Source organism: Physeter macrocephalus, chromosome 1 (assembly GCF_002837175.3).
Source record: "Physeter macrocephalus isolate SW-GA chromosome 1, ASM283717v5, whole genome shotgun sequence".
Lineage (NCBI taxonomy): Eukaryota > Metazoa > Chordata > Mammalia > Artiodactyla > Physeteridae > Physeter > Physeter macrocephalus.
The window spans coordinates 35,352,732-35,374,033 of record NC_041214.2 but is presented as its reverse complement, the minus strand read 5'-3'; the positions used below and the strand labels follow the sequence as shown (position 1 = coordinate 35,374,033).

Sequence of the window (21,302 nt, the reverse complement as noted above, 5' to 3'; positions counted from 1 at the left end):
ATGAGGAAAGTGAAAAATTCTTACCTAAGCACAGCTAAATTTTTTAATGTTTCTCCAACTCGAGGATGCATCCGACCCAGGCTGTCCTCATAAATCTTTAATGCTCTTTCATATAACGGCAAGGCCTCAATGTGTTTTTTCTTATTAAAAAAGAAACAATGCTCACTTGAACACACTGCATTTCTGAAATTACTATTAAGGTATTCTAGACTAAGCTGACCTTCTTGGGTAAGCACTTTTAAAAAGTTAATATCCTCCTACAAGATGTGGATAAACAGATTAATTTAGGAATAATAATGGGAGAAGCAGTATAATAAAAAGAAACTTCAGTTTTAGACTCGGCTTGGTAACCAATGACATTAATCCAATTATATAAGCACAAACCTGTTTTTGCCCACAGGGTACCATACCTGTTTTTAACTCATCACAGGCAAATGATAGAGCTTAAGAACAATATTAAATATAGAGATGTAGGGAGTCTCCAGAATTTAAAAAAACTAAGCCTATGCAATGAACTAAACACTCAGTGTTTTACACTAAGAGGAAGGGACTATCTTACAAATATAACTTCAATAATTTCTCAAGTATTAAAGGGAACATTAGTAGATAACCTTAAATGTCCTTTAATTATTTTTACTGTCCCATATCTAATACATGTTTACCTATATTTCATACGTTAAAACCATTCACTTATAAAGAATTACAGTGTAGGAACTTACCATTTGGCTATAAAGAACAGCTAAGTTCACCAAGGCAGTAGCTACACTAGGGTGCTTTGGGCCAAAGGATTTCTGCCGGATTTCAACAGCCAGCTCATACAAAGGTACAGCTTTGTCAAGTTTCCCCTAAAAAACAAAAGTGAAATCTAACAAAAATATTAAAGCAATAAATACTTTCTGATCAGAGCTTGTTCCATAAATATAATTTTATATTAAAAAGTAATTTTGAGGAAAAAAGTTCAGAAGCATTTCCTCCCAGTTTAATGGTTAAGTTTATAGATAACTGACATCTAACAGAACATGTAAGTACAGCTACATTGAATATGAAAACATTTTCTTTGATAACTCAGAAAGTCCTTTAGGATCATCCATTATTACTATTTCTGATGAATTAAAAAGTATGTTTGCTACTATACATAATTTAGAGATAGCATCAAAATAAAAACTTGTTTTCCACCAAATCCTTTCCAGATTATTCTAATTATTTCTTTTTTACTTGAAAGTTAGGCAGAAATAGCAACTATGGATCCTTCATACTAAAACATCAACTTCAGTACCAGGAGGACCAGCAAGGGTCCCACAAATAAAGTCTAAATAGAGTCTAACTCTGTAACTGTGCTAAATGAAAGCAGACTTCTCTGCTTCTCTTTCTTCTCTCTCTTTTTTTTTTTTTTTTTTTTGAGAACAGCTATAAACACTCCAAATATCACTCAGGCTAGAACCCTATGGTAAAGAATGGTTACATTTAATTGCAAGCAAAGAAAAGAAAGAATGCAATTAAAATGGTCATTTAACCAGCTACAAGAGACTCCTCCTTCAGCCCTAACAATTGGGTGATTCGTTATGTTTCTGGTAGCTTAACACAGCAAACCTAATCCTGGTTGAATTTTAGAACTTCCAAAATGTAATAGAAGAATAAGTTCTAATTAGAGTGCTGACAAATGCGTTTGTATTTAGAATGTATTTCTAAAAACTAAACCAGTTAGGTCTGAAATAATATTTTTATTTATTTTTTTAAATTAATTTTTATTGAAGTACAGTTGCTTTACAATGTTGTGTTAGTTTCTGCTGTGCAGCAAAGTGAATCAGTTATACATATACATATACATATATCCCCTCTTTTTTTAGACTTTTTTAGACTTCCTTCCCATTTAGGTCACCACAGATCACTGAGTAGGGTTCCCTGTGCTAAACAGTAGGTTCTCATTAGTTACCTATTTTATACATATTAGTGTATATATGTCAATCCCAATCTCCCAATTTGTCCTACTCTCCCCTTCCCCGCTTGGTAACCGTAAGTTTATTCTCTACATCTGTGCCTCTATTTCTGCTTTGCCAGTAAGTTCATCTGTACCATTTTTCTAGATTCCGCATAAAAGCGGTATTATACGATATTTGTTTTTCTCTTTCCAACTTACTTCACTCTGTATGACAATCTCTAGGTCCATCCACATCTCTACAAATGGCACTATTTCATTCCTTTTTATGGCTGAGTAATATTCCATTGTATATATGTACCACATCTTCTTTACCCATTCCTCTGTCGATGGGCATTTAGGTTGCTTCTGTGTCCTGGCTATTGTAAATAGTGCTGCAATGAACATCGGGGTGCATGCCTCCTTTCGAATTATGGTTTGCTCTGGATATATGCCCAGGAATGGGATTGCTGGGTCATATGGTAGTTGTCTTTTTAGTTTTTTAAGGAACCACCATACTGTTCTCCATAGTGGCTGTACCAATTTACATTCCCACCAACAGTGCCAGAGGGTTCCCTTTTCTCCACACCCTCTCCAGCATTTGTTTGTAGATTTTTTGATGATGGCCATTCTGACCTGTGTGAGGTGATGCCTCATTGTAGTTTTTTTTTTTTTTTGTGGTATGCAGGCCTCCCTCTGCCGTGGCCTCTCCCGTTGCGGAGCACAGGCTCCGGACGTGCAGGCCCAGCGGCCATGGCTCACGGGCCCAGCCGCTCCGCGGCACGTGGGATCCTCCCAGACCAGGGCGCGAACCCGGTTCCCCTGCATCGGCAGGCGGACGTGCAACCACTGCGCCACCAGGGAAGCCCCCTCATTGTAGTTTTGATATGCATTTCTCTAATAACTAGTGATGTTGAGTATCTTTTCATGTGTTTGCTGGCCATCTGTATGTCTTCTTTGGAGAAATGTCTATTTAGGTCTTCTGTCCATTTTTTGATTGGGTTGTTTGTTTTTTTGTTATTGAGCTGCATGAGCTATCTGTATATTTTGGAGATTAATCCCTTGTCATTTGCTTTGTTTGCAAATATTTTCTCCCATTCTGAGGGTTGTCTTTTTGTTTTTTTATGGTTTCCTTTGCTGTGCAAAAGCTTTTAAGTTTAATCAGGTCCCATTTGCTTATTTTTGTTTTTATTTTCATTAATCTAGGAGGTGGATCATAAAAGATTTTGCTGTGATTTATGTCAAAGAATGTTCTATGTTTTCCTCTAAGAGTTTTATAGTGTCTGGCCTTACATTTAGGTCTTTAATCCATTTTGAGTTTATTTTTGTGTATGGTGTAAGGGAGTGTTCTAACTTCATTCTTTTATATGTAGCTGTCCAGTTGTCCCAGCACCACTTATTCAAGAGGCTGTCTTTTCTCCATTGTATATTCTTGCCTCCTTTGTCATAGATTAGGTGACCATAGGTGTGTGGGTTTATCTCTGGGTTTTCTATCCTGTTCCATTGATCTATATTTCTGTTTTTGTGCCAGTATCATACTGTCCTGATTACTATAGCTTTGTAGTATAGTCTGAAGTCAGGGAGCCTGATTTCTCCAGCTCCAGTTTTCTTTCTCAAGATTGCTTTGGTTATTCGGGGTCCTTTGTGTCTCCATACAAATTGTAAAATTTTTTGTTCTAATTCTATGAAAAATGCCATTGGTAATTTGATAGTGATTGCATTGAATCTGTAGATTGCTTTGAGTAGTATAGTCATTTTCACAATATTGATTCTTCCCATCCAAGTACATGGTATATCTCTCCATCTGTTTGTGTCGTCTTTGATGAAATAATATTTTTAAATGTTCTACTCAGCTACTTGTTAAAAAATTAAATCACTATGATTTAAAAGCTCATAGAAATAATCTATCAATCAGAAGATAAATTATTTTGCTAATAGCAATTATGGCTTAATTGGTATATTATAAAACACATGTAGGCATGCCAAGGATTACTTACCATTTTCTTATATAAGACTGCAAGATGCTTCACTGTATAAGCCAAAGAAGGGTGATCAGGAGCTAATGCGCGTCTCCGAATGTCTAAGGCTCTTTCATAAAGTTCTTCTGCTTTATCATACTGTTTCTTTTCATTGCATAGAGCCGCCAGATTATTCAAAGACTGGGCACAGTCAGGGTGATCTGGTCCTAGAACTCGCTCCCTCATCTCTAAGGAACGCTTCAGAAACTGGTCAGCTGTTCTATGAACAAAAGCCACAAATGGTTTAAACAATTTATTCTCTAGAAGTGAGAATCCCTAGCCATAGTTAGGTGGAGAACTGAAGCACTTTTCTTAAATCCAAGATAGTTAAAATGAAGAATTCAGCTCAAAATCCTCTCCCCCTCTTTCCCACCCCCTCATCTCCTCCTGCCCTTTTCCAAAAACTAAAAATGCTTTCCTGATAGTGTGAAAGCCTAAAGTGTCTGGATGATTGTCTCAATTCTCCACTTCACTTCTAAAAGACAAACCCATAAATAGTTTCCAAAACAAATTTTTTATATCTTAAAAATTACTAGGCCAAACTCAAAACATTTTGGTATTCTTTCTTTCTCCCTTTGTAGTACTAAATAATTTTTAATAAAAGAACCCTTTGTGAAGTCGGCTAAATATTTGTTGTGTTTTTCTGGTATCCAAAGTGTCAAATTTGTTATATTTTTCTGACATACAAAGAAGTCCAAAAACACATCTTTGTCATAAATATTAATGCCTTTGTGAGTCTTTATGCTCAAATACACTGAAGAATAAAACTAGCAGCCATCTACATTCTTTAGTCCCAAGTTTGTTCTTACGTGAGATCTTATGTACAACATCTACATAAACTCACTTTTCATAAACATATGAAATGTAAAACAGCTTTGTATCTAAGAGACAAAATGGATACCTGTTTTCATTATTAACACCATGGTACTCACTCCAGGTTGTTCTGAAGATAGTAGAGCACACCCAGTTCATTGAGGGTCCGAGCATTGTCAGGTGTATCCTTACCTAACGTGAGCTCTTCTAACTGTAGGGCCCGTCTACGTAAAAGGGCAAATCCATACTGCAGCAAACACAAGAAATTCACAACAATCACCAAGTAAGTGCAATCTTTGATTCTGAAGCAATATACTAGGGTTCTGAAAAAATCCTTTCTCCTTTTTTTCCCTTTAAAGTAGATTACAATTACTTTAAGTATCATACTGAATTAATCTAATGATTTATGAAAATATATATACTTCCATGTAGCATCACATTCTTAAATTCATTAAAAAACTATTTTGTGAAAATAATTATGAGATTATTTTAGCAAAATGAACTGAATCCCAAAGTGCTTCAAAAAGATTAGGAAACAGAATTAACATGCATATATTTATTAGCCCTATTACTAAACATTTAAATATCGGATACTTAAAATTGCACATAGCACTTGCAACTAGAAGACAAATAAGTCCTGGAGCCCAAATGTACAGCATAGCGAATATAAGCAAAAATACTCTATTAAAATCATCAAACTTGCTAAGAGACTAGATCTTAATTATTCCCACCACAAAAAAGAAATGATAATTATGTGATGTGATAGAGGTGTTAGCTAACGCTATGGTAATAATCATATTACAATATATAAATGCATCAGATAAGCATGTTGTACATCTTAAATTTACACAATGTTAGATGTCAAATATATTTCAATTTAAAAAATTGCACATAGCATTTTAAGTTAAAACAAACAAATATGCTATTATTTAGATTTTATTAGCAGCTTAGAAAAATGAAAAATTTTTTGCACTCAAGGGTAATAATTTCTTGGCATTTGAATCTAACATAAAATGTTTACTAAATTTCTTTTATTCTGTTTTCCAACCCTTTAAAGAATTGAAACAGCTTTTAAGTCCATCTTCTAAAGTCTAAATTAACTTTAAATTAACTGAATAGTTCTACTTTTTAAAAATTAAAAAAAAAAATTCCCCAGATTTATTGAGATATAATTGACATATAACATTGTGTAAGTTTAAAGTGTAAAACATCATGATACGTATGTAGTGTAAAACGATTACCACAATACATAGTTCCACTTTTTAAAAGTCTACTAATTTGTACTTCTCAGTGATACTAAAATTTAAACATATATTATAAATAAGAGAATGTTAATCAGTACTTCTGTAGAAGTCACTTTAAAATCTAAAGTTCTCAAATATGTGAGGTTTATGCATCTACATTATGATATTCAGAGATGTTCTTTTCCTTTTTGTTCAAAACACAACATAAAAGAAATCTGCATTACCAAGTTGCCTTTTCTCCTTGTAGCTTTCTGACGAATTTTAAAAGATTTTTTTCTAAAATGTTCAGCTTGTTCATATCTTAAAAAAAAAAAAAAAGTCAAACGAAGGAAACATATGTCCAAAGTGTCATATGAAAATGAAACCACCAGTGTAAAGTTTTTTTGGCTAATTAAAAACAGCATTATTTCTAGAAGTGATAGTCATATGGAATTAAAAATCTTTAACAAAAACTTTCATAAAACAAAATCTAACAAAACAAATCTAGTCCTCCAAGTAGCTGACATTTAACTGTTTTTAACTGATTAAACTCATTTTGAATCTCTAAAGGGTGATCTAACTAAATGAAAATCCAAAACTTTAGTTTGCTATATCAGCTTCCACAAAGGTTAATTTTTTGTCAAATAGAAATGTGAAAATCACACAAAATTTGTGTGAAACAATACTTCTAGAAGTTAAAAGAAAAAATTCCAATATGTATCACTTGTGATTGAGCAAAACAAATGATTTCAGATAGAGGAAGAGATATCATTCGGAGGGCTTATTATACTAGGGATCAGCAAACTTCTTCTGTAAAGGGCTAGACAGTAAACATTTTAGGCTTTGTGGGTCCCATGGTCTCTGTTGCAACTACAAAACTGCTATTGAAGCATGGAAGCAACCACAGACAATATGTAAATGAAAAAAATGTGGCTGTGTTACACTACAACTCTACGTCCCAAACAGGGGACCTTCTGGACTTGGCATGTGGGCGACAGTTTGCTGCCCCCTGTATTAGTAGTACACTCAATATTACAAAGTTAGCGAAGAAGCCAGGTTTCAAACCTAACTATATGACTCGAAAGTCCATGCTCTATCCTTTGCACATCTTGAAATAGAGATGAATCTTGTAGTTCTAATTTTTGTTCATCCCCCAGACCAAAAATAATATTTGAACATGGTGGATTCAAAAGAATATAGGATAAGGAAAATATGGGATAAGGAAAAATACACAGCCACAAAACAAAGCCTCCCACATAAGTACATTAAGAACTGTAACTCCCTGTCATAAAACCAGAGAATCACCAATTGAAATCTTACTTATTTTGTTTCTGGTACAAAGTTGCAAGTGCTTCAAGTTCACGAGCAATATGTGGATGGTCTGCACCATAGGCATTTTCTGAGATTTCCAATGCCTGTTTATATAGTTGTTCAGCATTGCCAAACTTCTTCCACTGCACGTACACACTCGCTAGTTGGTGGAGGGACTGAGCTACTCGTGGGTGATCTGGATCTAAAGCTGTTTCTCGAATTTCTAGAGACCTCTGCAAAGGCACAACAGCCTGGGGGAAGAAAAAGGTTAAAGGCCAAGTAAAGTGAGTGAAATGCTGTAAGATCTGATTAGCACAACAAATAAAAGCTGTATTAACTCCTAGGATGGAGAGAAGAGTAAACATGAAAACCCACACAGTCTCTAACTCCCTGCTGAAGTTACCTGACTGAGAAGGCCTAGATCCTTGAGAAATCGCCCCAGGGTTTCATAAAGGTCAGCTAAGCAAATCATGCTCTCCTCGCCTTCACAGTTTTTCTCATACTGCTTCAATGAATCAAAGTATTCTGCTGCCATTGCACTTTTGTCTTTGCCAACAAACTGCCAGTAACTCAGCAACTCAGCAAAGTGTCCTCTGTTGCAACAAATAACAGTAATTTAATGAAAAAGAAACTTTAAACCCCACTATTGAGTGAAGATGCCACAATTCATATCAAGCTATTGATAGTTTATTAATAGTCTAGTCCAGTGTAGTGAAGTAAGGGTGTAGACTGGGACTGCCATCTGAGTCCACAGCAGCCTAGCTGTGTGCTCTCTTACACCTCATCATCCTCATCTGCAGAAGGGGCACACTGACACCACCTGCCTCAGGTGTTACTGTAAGGAGATTATGGCCTGTAGCAAGTACTCCATAGTGTTGGCTGCTACCATTAATATCATTATGGTTACTCACCAATGGAAACCTATCATAATCCTGTTTAGACATTTCATGATATGCAGTCAACTGCTGAGTTCACCCAAAAATTATTTTAAATGATAGAAATCAGAACAGAAGAAACTAATGAAACACAGGCAAACTGTCAGAATATCTGCTTTGTATTTTCATCAAGGAATTGAATGATAAAAGTAAGCTTATTCATCTGTTGATGGTATTAAATAGGATGGGAGAGCTGGTAAACTAAAGGATGAATCTGATTTCAAATGAAATCATGAAAAACTGGGATGGAGATCAGAAATAATCTATAAAGTGCAACAAAGAAATTTGAGAGAGTTCACTAAGAAGCAAAACGAATTATGCATCTAAATTATGAGAAGTGAGTAAATTTCCAGGTGGGACAGAAAAACCCCCTCGTAGGGCTTAGAGGTCAGAAGGTTGTCTCATAAAAAGGTGGTTCTGCCAGAGGCAAATTCAAACACACCAGGAGAGACAGTAAGACATTTATGAACCTGCTTCAGTGAAAGATTAAGATACAAAGCTATCTCAAGAGTATTCCAGGTCTGATTTTATGAAAACTGCAATACTCTATCTTTCTTGTTTACCTCTTGGAAAAAGTAGATGTTGTGGCAATTTGCAAACTGTATTAAAATTTCTCCCACACCATTTTATACTTCAGTTACCACTGAAACTGGACTAATTTTTAAATGAAGAATGCCATTTTTCTTTGTTACACTGAACAACTGTTTAAATCTGTTTTTCTGGGAAAAGGTGTCCTACAAATAAGTTTCTTACCTTTTATAGAGGTTTTGAGACACAAAGAGGTTAAGAAGGCAATCGTGCAGCTTCTGTTTACTTCCCTGCTGTTGGAATAGCCAAGGCAGTTCATCTGCACTCCTCCAAGTCACTCGGTCCTGACTATTAGAAGAGAAGGGACAACATTCAATAATACATTGCTACAATGAGATCACTTCAAAAGGCTACAGACAAATGCTAAAGGAGGAGAGAGACATTTGAGATATATCCCCGACTCTAAGTATAATCTAATGCTGAGAAAACTAGGTCAAAGTCAGAAACTTGACCAATCTAACTATGAAAATTAAGTGATATTCAGGACCACTGACCAAACTCTAAAGTTTATTTTCCTAAAATTGAACTATTAAAAAAAATCAATAGACACAAATATACACACACAGATACAAACAGACACACACATATTTTTAAACTACTTAAAACTATTTAACTAGACTAAAATGAAAAAATGATCCTGCATTGATATCACTTAAGTTTAAATCTTCAGCGTAATATTAAAAGACTGACTTACATGATCATCTTTTGTTCTTTTGGCATTTACAGAATAGGAGAGGACTTAACCTTTTAAAATAATAAGGAAATTTTTATACATTAAGTTATGCAAGAAAGAGAAATAGGGACACAGAGGTAGAGCGTGTTGCAGAAGCTACAGAAAAACAACATGGACATTTACAATACCTTAGCTGCATGGTGAAATAGTTGGTTAGCTTTTGCCTATATGAAGAAATAATGGTGGGACCTTCCATGTACTCTAGTCTCACTGTTTCCCAAGCCTATGGAGAAAAAGAAAAAACATTACAGTCTATTTTCTGTTAAGTCACTGTACAATCTAACAATGAATTTGTAAAAAGAAATTTACAATTATTTCAATTTTATAGTTGTATAATAGAAAGAGTATTAGAATACTTTAAAATTTGGTATATATTTATGTGATAAACTGACATGAGAATTCCTGTAAGAACTCAAAATATAATTCAATTCAAACTTTTAGTGAATACATTAAAAATCTGAAATGTGTTTTGCAAAAGTACTAAAAAGAGCAAATTATATTTAAGTGATATACAATAAAGGAGAAAGATAAGCCTGTGAAATTACAAACATTCCACACCTGCATATATAACACAGCATACTCAAATAAAAGACTTCATTTACATTTGTTTACATGTATAAATCAACCATGGCATTGCAGATGATAAGAATTATATTGGTATTTCGGTGGTATCTGTTGTGATTTCTCCTCTTTCATTTCTTGTTTTGTTTATTTGGGTCTTCTCTCTTTTCTTCTTGGTGACTCTGGCCAGAGGTTTGCCAATGTTTTAAATTAATTAATTAATTAATTAATTTTTATTTTTGGCTGCATTGGGTGTTCGTTGCTGCACGCAGGCTTTCTCTAGTTGTGGTGAGTGGGGGCTACTCTTCGTGGCAGTGCGTGGGCTTCTCATTGCGGTGGCGTCTCTTGCTGCGGAGCATGGGTTCTAGGTGCACAAGCTTCAGTAGTTGTGGCACACAGGCTCAGTAGTTGTGGCTCACGGGCTCTAGAGTGCAGGCTCAGTCACTGTGGCACAGGGGCTTAGTTGCTCTGCGGCACGTGGGAGCTCCCTGGACCATGGCTTGAACCTGTGTCCCCTGCATTGGCAGGTGGATTCTTAACCACTGTGCCACCACGGAAGTCCCGAGGTTTGTCAATTTTGTTTACCCTTTCAAAGAACCAGTTCTTGGTATTATTGATTTTTTCTATTGTTTTTTAAATGTCTATTTTATTTATTTCCTCTCTGATCTTTATTATCTCCTTCCTTCTGCTGACTTTAGGTTTTGTTTGTTCTATTTCTAATTCTTTTAGGTGGTGGGTTAGGTTGTTATTTGAGATTTTTCTTATCTCTATGAACTTCCCTCTAAGAACTGCTTTTGCTGCATCCCATAGATTTTGTATGGTGGTGTTTTCATTGTCATTTGCCTCAAGGTATTTTAAAATTTCTTCTTTGATTTCATCATTGACCCACTGGTTTTTCAGTAGTATGTTGCTTAGTCTCCATGGAATTGGTTTTTTTTTTCTCATTTCTTTTTCTGTGGTTGATTTCTAGTTTCATGCCATTGTGGTCAGAAAAGATGCTTGAAATAATTTCTATACTTTAAAATTTGTTGAGACTTGTTTTGTGCCCTAGTATGTGGTCAATCCTAGAGAATGTTCCATGTGCACTTGAAAAGAATGTGTATTCTGCTTTATTTGGGATGTAATGTCTTGAAAATATCAATTAAGTCTAACTGTTCTATTGAATCATTTAGGATCTCTGTTGCCTTATTGATTTTCTGTCTCAAAGATCTGTCCACTGATGTGAGTAGGGTGTTAAAATCTCCTACCATTATTGTATTCCCATCAATTTCTCCCTTTATGTCTGTTAGTATTTATTTTATGTATTTGGGTGCTCCTATATTGGGTGCATATATGTTGATGAGTGTAATATCCTCTCCTTGTATTGATCCTTATATCATTATATAGTGTCCTTCTTTATCTTTCTTTATAGCCTTTGTTTTAAATGCTATTTTGTCTGATATGAGTATTGCAACCCCACTTTCTTGTCATTTCCATTTGCATGAAATATCTTTTTCCATCCCCTCACTTTCAATCTATGTGTGTCCTTTGCCCTAAAATGGGTCTCTTGTAGGCAGCATATTGTCAGCTCTTGTTTTTTTCTCCAATCTGCCACTGTGTCTTTTGACTGGAGCATCTAGTCCATTGACAGCTGAGGTAATTATTGATAGATATGTATTTATTGCCATTTTAAACCTTGTTTTCCCATTGATTTTATATTTCTTCTTTGTCCCTTTGTTTTTCTTTTTCCTTTCATGGTTTGATGATTTTCTTTTGTATTATGTTTATTTTCTCTTCTTTTTGGTTTTTGTGAATCTATTGTATGTTTTTGATTTATGGTTACCCTGTTTTTCAAGTATGTTAACCCTTTCCTACATCTACTTGCCTTAGACTGGTAGTTACATAGGGTCGAACACATTCTAGAAAAAAAAATCTACATTTTCTTATGCTCTTCTCCCACATTTTATGATTTTGATGTCCTCTTTTACATCTTCATGTTTGTCCTTTTGCTGTTCATTGTGGTTCATGTGTGATTCTGTGAATCATCACTCTCACAGAGATTTTTTTTTTGTTAATCTGTGTACTGGCTTATTTAAGTGATTTACTTTCCAACTGTGGTTTTCTCTTCCCTAGATTCTTACTTCTTTTCTATTTAGATAAGATCTCTCAATATTTCCTTTAGTATAGGTTTAGTTTTTGCTTGTCTGAAAAATTCTTTATCTCTCCTTCTATTCTAAATGATAATCTTGGTGGGTGGAATTTCCTAGGTTGCAGGTTTTTCCCTTTCAGAACTTTGAATATATCTTGTCACTCCCTTCTGGCTTGCAACACTCCTGTAGAGAAATCAGCTGATAGCCTTATGGAGGTTCCCTTGTAATCAGCTCTTTGTTTTTCTCTTGCTGCCTTTAGAATCCTCTCTTTATGTTTAACTTTTGCTATTTTTATTATAATATGTCTTGGTGTAGGTCTGTTTGGGTTTATCTTGTTTGGGACCCTCTGTGCTTCCTGAACCTGGATATCTGTTTCCTTCTTTAGGTTTGGGAAGTTTTCAGCCATAATTTCTTCAAATACATTTTCAATCCCCTTTACTCTTTCTTCTCCTTCTGGGATCCGTATTATGCATAGATTGGAACGCTTTATATTATCCCATAGGTCTCTTATATTGCTTTCATTTTTTTTTTACATTTTGCTTTCTGTCTGCTGTTCTGATAGGGTGATTTCCATTATTCTATCTTCCAGATCACTTATTCACTCTTCTGCATTATTCATTCTGCTAGTCATTGTTTTTAGCTCAGTTTTCATTTCAACAAGTGAATTTTCTAATTTTTCTTGACTCTTCCTTATAGTTTCTAGTTCCTTTTTACAGTAATCTGTATTTCTATCAATAGTCCTTCTTAATTCCTTCAGTATTTTCATGATCTCTTTTTTGAACTCAGTGTCTATTAGACTGAAGAGGTCTGTTTCATTGTTCTTTCAGAGGAATTCTCTTGATCTTTTAATTGGGAGTGGTTCCTCTGATTCATTTTACTTATATTTCTCTTGCTTTATGAGTTTAGGAGAAACAATTATCTACTGTGGTCTTGGAGGGCTATTTTTACATGGCAGCATCCCTGAGTAGGCTGTGTGGGTTTAATATTTTTTGGTGCAAGGCCATAAGAGAATACTATGAACAATTACATGCCAACAAATTCAACAACCTAGAAGAAATGGACAACTTTCTAGAAACATACAACCCATTAAAACTGAATCAAGAAGAAATAGGTAACTTGAACAGACTGATAACTAGAAGTGAAATAGAATCTGTAATTTAAAAACTCCCTACAAACAAAAGTCCAGGGTCAGATGGCTTCACAGGGGAATTCTACTGAACGTACAAGGAAGAACTTATACCTATCCTTCTCAAACTCTTCTAAAAGATTGAAGAGGAAGGAACACTCCCAAAGACACTCTGTGAAGCCACCATCACCCTGATATGAAAACCAGACAAAGACACTAACAAAAAAGAAAATTACAGGTCAATATCTTTGATGGTTATAGATGTAAAAATTCTCAACAAAATATTAACAAACTGAATCCAACAACACATAAAAAAGATCATATACCACAATCAAGTTGGATTCATCCCAGGGTCACAAGGATGGTTCAACATATGCAAATCAATCAATATGATACACCACATCAACAAAAGAAAAGACAAACATCACATGGTCATCTCAATAGATGCAGAAAAAGCATTTGAGAAAATTCAATATCCTATCATGATAAAAACTCTTACCAAAGTGGGTATAGAGGGAACATATTTCAACATAATAAAAGCTATTTATGACAAACCAACAGCCAATATAATACTCAATGGTGAAAAGATAAAAGCTTTCCCGCTAAAATCTGGAAGAAGACAAGGATGACCACTCTTACCACTTCTCTTCAACATAGTATTGGAAGTCCTAGCCACAGAAGTCAGACAAGAAAAAAAGTAAAATGTAGTCAAATTGTTAGGGAAGAGTTAAAATTGTCATTATATGCAGATGACATGATACTACATATAGAAAACCTTAAAGACTCCACACAAAAACTACTAGAACTGATGAACAAATTCAGTAAGGTAGCAGGATACAAGATTAACATACAGAAATCCATTGCATTTCTTTATACTAATAATGAAACATCAGAAAGGGAATGTAAAAAAAAAAAAAAACCAAATAATCCCTTTTAAAATCACATCCAAAAAAGTAAAATATGGAGGAATAAACCTGACCCAGGAGGTGAAAGATTTTTATGCTGAGAACTACAAAACATTAATAAAGGAAACTGAAGATTATTCAAAGAAATGGAAAGATATCCCATGCTCCTGGATTGGAAGAATTAATATTGTTAAAATGGCCATACAACCAAAAGCAATCTACAGATTTAATGTGATCCTAATCAAATTACCCATGACATTTTTCAAAGAACTAGAACAAGTAATCCTAAAATGTATATGGAACCATAAAAGACCCAGAATTGCCAAAGCAATCCTTAGGAAAAAGAACAAACCCTCCCAGACATCAGACAATACTACAAAGCTATAGCAATCAAAAGCATGGTATTGGCACAAAAACAGACATATGGATCATTGGAACAGAATAGAGAGCCCAGAAATAAACCCAGACACCCACTGTCAATTAATCTTCAACAAAGGAGGCAAGAACATACAATGGGGAAAAGACAGTCTCTTCAGCAAGTGGTGTTGTAAAAGTTGGACAGCCACATGTAAGTCAGTGAAGTTAGAACACACCCTCACACCATACACAAAAATACACTCAAAATGGCTTAAAGATTTAAATATAAAAGACATGATACCATAAAACTCCTGGAAGAGAACATAGGCAAGACATTCTCTGACATAAATTGTACCAATATTTTCTTAGGTCAGTCTCCCAAGGCAATAGAAATAAAAGCAAAAATAAACAAACAGGACCTAATCAAACTTATAAGCTTCTGTACAGCAAGGAAAACCATACAAAAACCAAAAAGACAACCTATAGACTGGGAGAAAATATTTGCCAATGATGCGGCCAACAAGGGCTTAATTTCCAAAATATACAAACAGCTCATACAACTCAATAATAAAAAAACAAACAACTGAATCAAAAAATGGGTGGAAGACCTAAACAGACATTTCTCCAAAGAAGACATACAGATAGCCAATAGGCACATGAAATTATCTCATCATCGTTAATTATGAGGGAAATGCAAATCAAACTACAATGAGGTACCACCTCACACGAGTCAGATGGCCATCATTAAAAAGTCTACAAATAACAAATGCTGGAGAGGGTGTGGAGAAAAGGGAACCCTCCTACACTGTTGGTGAGAACGTTAAGTTGGTGCAGCTACTGTAGAAAACAGTATGGAGGTTCCTTAAAAAACTAAAACTAGAATAATCATATGATCCAGCAATCTCACTCCTAGGCATATTTCTAGACAAAACTATAATTCAAAAAGATATATGCACCCCTATGTTCACAATAGCACTATTTACAATAGCCAAGACATGGAAAAAATCTAAATGTCCATTGACAGATGGACATTCATGAAAAAGAATGAAATAATGCCATTTGCAGCATGGATGGACCTAGTGATTATCATACTAAGTGAAGTAAGTCATAAAGAGAAAGACAAATACTGTATGTGGAATCTAAAATATCACAAAAATGAACATATCTGTGAAACAGAAACAGATTCACAGACACAGAAAACAGATTTGTGGTTTCCAAGGGGAAGGGGGGTGGGGGAGGGAAGGATCGGGAGTTTGGTATGAGCAAATGCAAACTAGTATATGGAAAAAAAAAGTTATATTAGTCATTATTTACTATGTGCTAGACATCATGTCTAGGACCTCACCAGGATCAATTAATTATTCACCACCTCAATTAATTATCTTTACAATCCCTGAGGTAAGCTGCAAACATCTGCCCAAGGCTCAAAGAAGTTGCCCAAGGTTACATTAAGCTGTGAATTGAGGCAGAGTGACTTACAGAGCCCAAGTTCTTAAAACATATATAATATACCAGCAATTCAATGAAACACAAAATTGAAAAAACTACCTTTTAAAGTAATAGCCATTTCACAAAGGTACTTACTTCATAAGAATAATATTAGCCAAATTTTGTATCTAACCTAAAATCACTGGAAAAAATTTTTGTAATGCCAAATTTGAGATTTCAGTTTTGTCTTGTAATTGAAATATTTGAAATGATGTGGTATTATATAGCATAATACATATGCGATGATATGTGGACATTTCAATAAGTGAAAAAACCTTATTTTTCAGATAACATTTACCTGTAGATGTTGAAACTTGAGCAAACCACAACCATAAGTCAACAAACACATTTTGTGTAAACTGTGAATAAGGGAGGTCAAGACAGCCCAGGACAGCTCAGGATAGAGGTCCATCAATTCTGATTCACTCACACCATTGTGACTAACATTTACAAGGCAGAGAATCTAGGGAGAAAAATGAATTAACAATGATTATAAAGCACCTCTATTAGTAACTAACAGCCATTAAAATTTCCACAATTCTTTTAAACTTATCAACTTATTTGAATTTATCATTCAAGTGATTTAATAAACCAAGAAACAGATTTCTTAAAATAAAACACACTTTCCAAAAGGCACTACTACTAAGATAGTGTACATATAAAGTCTAGCACACCAAAGATAACACACATATAGAAAAAGTTTAGTGAAAATTAAAACTGCAGGAAATGTATTATTAAAATTAATGACAGAGTTCTGATTCTGGGAAGATGGTGGAAGAAAACAGTCCTCCTACTACAAATGCCTGTTAATGTCAGATAACATGTAACAAAACATTTCCAAAAGCACAACTGAACCTGCAGAAAAGAAAGGGAAATCCCTCAAGTATCCCAAATAAATAGGAAACTGAAAATTAGAGGGCTAAGTGCTGGAGCTGCTGTCCCTGGGTAAAGTGGGAAGACAGGATAAGCAGCAGTCCGTAACTTAGCTTGGGTTTTCACACCCACAGTCGGGATGGAAGGGGAGACTTTAAGCCCTGTGAAGCAAGGAGCTGGAACTATGATATAATGCTTGTCAACGCAGGGACCTTTCAAAGGCTGTCCCCTTAGTGACGGAGTGCCTGAGGGAAACAGCCAACAGACAGAAGACTGTGGGCTTAGAGGCAGAATGAAAAGTCAAACCCAGGGGAACCCCCAACCTGAGAAATCGACATAAAAACGGATCCAGGTTAGAACTATAAGAGTTCCGCAAGGTTGCTAGTAAATTTACAAAAATTAAATTGAATAACCAGCAACAAACAATTTTAAAATGTTATTTTAACTATAGAGTCCTTAGAAAAAAATTTTAACAAAAAATGTTTAAGACTTTTATGGGGAAGAAGATAAAATGTTATTGATAATTATCATTCAAGAAGATGACTAAATAAATGGAGAGCCATTTAGCTTTCCATGAAGGAGAAGACTTATATGATAATTTCCCCCAACTTAGCCTCTAAATCCAATGCAACTACAATTAAAATTGCATACTGAGTTTCCATGGCACTTGCTGAGCCAATTCTAAAAATACATGTGGGAAATGAGCCAAGACAACTGTGGAAAATATTAAGAGGGGGTTTGCCTAACCAAATATCAAAGCTTACTTTAAAATTCTAATAGTTAAGACAGTGGTATTGACAAGGAATAGTAAATTGGAACAGAAGAGCCTAGAAACAGACTCATGTTTATATGTGAGCTTGATACTTGACAGATGGCATTCCAAATCAGTAGAAAAGATGTATTAAGTAAAATGAACAATTAACTAGCTGTATTTTAAAAGATTGAGAAGTAGGTTCCTGGGAATTCCCTGCCGTGGCCCAGGTTCAATCCCTGGTCAGGGAATTAAGATCCCGCAAGTCACGTAGCCAAAAAAAAAAAAAAAAAAAGTAGATTCCTTCCTCACACAATAAATAAAAATATATCATATGAGTTAAGGACTCACACATGAAGAACAACATTATAAAATATTTTGAAGGGAAAAAAATATAAGAATACTTCTATGATAGCAAAGGATTAAAAAAAAAAGATACAACAGGCATAAGCCATGAAAGAAACTGTTGATAAATCTGACTTCATTAAAATAAAACTCTGTATAATGACACCATAAAGTTAAAAGACAAGAACAGGAAAAAGACACGGATTTGCAAACTCTATAACAAAGGATTTGTATTCAATATGCAGAACATTTAAAAACTCCTAACAGATCAACAAGAAAAAGTCAACTCCGTTAAAAAATGGGTAAAGGACTTGAACAAGCAATTCACCTAAGAGGAAACAAGAATAACCAAGAAGCATGAAAAGATGAAAAATCTCCATGATAATCAGGAAAATGCAAATTCCCTGAGATATCACTTCTGGCCACAGCACACTATGGTAGTGGGTATAGTATATGCTCGAAACATATTTAGCATTACAAGGATTTACTGTTTACTTCAATTCACACACAAATACAAACAAGGCAAAATAATCTTCCCTTTATAAGTTTATTACACTTTACCTGTTTCATTAGTTCTTTATCTATATCATTTGTCATGGACTCCTGGATAGATCGAAGAACAAGTCTATATAATGAAACAGTATCTTGACACTGGAAACACTGAAGAAGGATTTTATCTAAATTGCCTGCTCTCCCAGCACTGTTGGAATTGAGAACAGATTTAATTTCTTACAGTCTGCCAACATCTGTGAAAAATTTGGGGTAAATAAAAACAGTGCTCTATTTTACCTCTATGTGTTGTACTGTTTAACTGATAACAACAGGAATTCAATAAAACATGACACAGGAAAACATTAGTTTTATGGGGCTGCTAGATTCATCAGAGTTATTTTAGTGTATTACCATTTAATTCAATTCAATACACACATGCTGGGACTTAACTTTGTGTCAAGTAATTACTATACATTATGGAACATAAAAATGAGTAAGACATGGTTCTTATCACCTAGAGGCATGCCGCCTACATACAGGAAGCAGGAAAATAATTATAAATAAGTATTATTAGTTAGCCATGCAAATTAAATTAAAAAAAATAGAACCAGAATTTGGAAAACATCAGGCTAAAGAAAATCAGTAAATGGGGTTTGTTTTAAAATATTACACAATATTTACCAGTAGTTTCTTTTTTAAATACAAAGATATGCAAAGAATAGGGAAAAAACAGAAAAATGGTTCCATAGTCCCTCTTAAAAGAGATAATTTCAATAACTATTATGAAATGCATGACTCTTGAACTGTACTTATGCAAGCCACTGATGTTCACAGATGTACCGCCACAACTCTGGGGACAGCGAAAATATCATGGACAATTCAAAGTTTCACAAGATTTTTTTCGTTTCAAATTTGGTACTTCAGGTGAGAATGTGGAATTAAGAGACAAGAGTACTAGATTTAGTGTCTAGAATATGAGTTGTGCTAGGATTACAACCTACTGTGATGAATACCAAAACAAGTGTTGATCTTTTTTACCTCTGGTTGCAAACAGACAAAGTAGGTGAGGCTGTACTGAAGAAGAAGTAAAAGTAGTAAAACTCTCTACTGCTTATCTAAAGGCAAATTATGAATGGATTTCTAAAATAGAAGACGAATTGTAAGATGAAAGGTTTATCAGGACATGGGAACAGAGACAATTACAAATTCCTACCTACATACCTACCTACTGATAGTGAAAGACACCTGAAATAACATTTTTATGCCTCAGTTGTCTCCTCACTTTCTCAAAGCTAGGGGCCTCAAGGAGGCGACAATGAGCACTCCTGGGTGGGCCCCAAATTGAGGCCAAAGACGGCCTTCTTTTGCAACCTGCAGTCAGGAGAAGGTTATTGTGATGAAAACCAGACAGATATATCCAACAAGTTCTGATATTCAAGGACTAGCAGCAATCTTCAGTCATAAGTCACATTCTCACGGTTGTTAGTATCACTGTTAGAATAAACAGAATCTTAGTGGCCCAAGAGATTGTCATAATGATCAGTTTTCAGTTTCACACGGTGAAGAAGCGTTCTGCAGCAAACACAAACATGCTGAAGATGACATAAAATAACCACCACTTACCATGCAATCATTTTGCCGAAAAGAGTGACATAAAGGGCATTGCAGGTTGTAGCAGAACGACAGTGTCGTTCTAGCTTCTTCTCCTGCACCAGTTTACCAAAAAACAAAACAGAAATACAAAACCACCCTGGAATTAAGTGGTCTTTACAACCAAGACATCAACAAATATCCCTGCAGAAATAACACGGTTCCTGCCACCTCATCAGCGGCATCACTGCCGTGTGGTACTGGACCACAGATGCCATCAACATGCAAATGCTTTTTTGCTTTTAAAATACTGCTTAATATAATATAGTAAAGTAAACCTTAAGACCAAAGTCTTTTTTATTGCTTCTTCTATATCTGTTATTAGTTTAAGAGTAAATGCATTTAAGAAAGTAATTATTACTAAGTTCCAATTTTCCTTAGAACCATATAGAGTACCTATATTGAATTTTAAGTCTCGTATAAGGTGTTTTTATAAGGAAAGCTATAGAGAGTAAAAGAAAGCAGCAAAATAAATACTTACCTGCTCTTTACTCAATTTAATGTCTACAGAGTGGCATTCTGCGATTATAATAGATTTTGCATCTTTCGGATTTAAAGGGTCAAGATGAAGTGTAGGCCACAACCTTTTATTTAAAGAAAAGAAAAATGAAATTCTCTTTTAATAATACAACAAAGCTGTAATCTACCCACAAGACAAGTCAAAGTCCATTACAAGAATTAAATTTTTATACTGCCTTCATAAAATAAACAAAATTAATCTCTGTTAATCATATTAATAGTATTTCATTTTTTAGCAATTAATCACAACAAACCTGTTATAAATAGCTTATACATGAAGTGTATAACATTTCCAGTTCCATGTTCTATACCATCAGTAAAACAACACAGGTATTAGTGCCTGTGAGGAATAGTGTCAGACAGTCTTCATCCACAGATTACTTGTAATCCAATTAGAATTTACACCCTACAACATCCATTCTCAATGCGGTGGTGAAAATTGTTTGTTGGGGAGGGGAAATCTTACTCTCTTTATGCATAAAGCACAAATATACACACATATCTGTTTATATTCATGAATCGATATATGATGTATGTATGGTATTAACATTTCTTGGCAGGTGATTAGGA

At 34.7% G+C, this 21,302-nt stretch overlaps 1 protein-coding gene across 10 annotated transcripts in view; it reads right to left on the bottom strand.

Annotated features, from left to right (window-relative positions):
- Positions 1 to 21,302, bottom strand: part of NPHP3 (nephrocystin 3) — a 45,019-nt gene that overhangs the window by 3,763 nt on the left and 19,954 nt on the right. For 9 of the 10 annotated variants that reach the window (XM_055089352.1, XM_024131888.3, XM_028489735.2 and 6 more), the window contains 13 exons: positions 20,695 to 20,797; positions 20,187 to 20,269; positions 18,633 to 18,771; positions 16,401 to 16,565; positions 9,665 to 9,759; positions 8,969 to 9,091; positions 7,684 to 7,873; positions 7,290 to 7,531; positions 6,215 to 6,290; positions 4,866 to 4,993; positions 3,913 to 4,153; positions 720 to 845; positions 25 to 140 (listed from right to left, as the gene is read on the bottom strand). In XM_055089352.1, coding sequence (XP_054945327.1) covers positions 25 to 140; positions 720 to 845; positions 3,913 to 4,153; positions 4,866 to 4,993; positions 6,215 to 6,290; positions 7,290 to 7,531; positions 7,684 to 7,873; positions 8,969 to 9,091; positions 9,665 to 9,759; positions 16,401 to 16,565; positions 18,633 to 18,771; positions 20,187 to 20,269; positions 20,695 to 20,797 — 1,827 coding nt within the window. The remainder of the gene's footprint in view (positions 1 to 24; positions 141 to 719; positions 846 to 3,912; positions 4,154 to 4,865; positions 4,994 to 6,214; positions 6,291 to 7,289; positions 7,532 to 7,683; positions 7,874 to 8,968; positions 9,092 to 9,664; positions 9,760 to 16,400; positions 16,566 to 18,632; positions 18,772 to 20,186; positions 20,270 to 20,694; positions 20,798 to 21,302) is intronic. The other variant, XM_028489772.2, reaches the window with a different exon arrangement.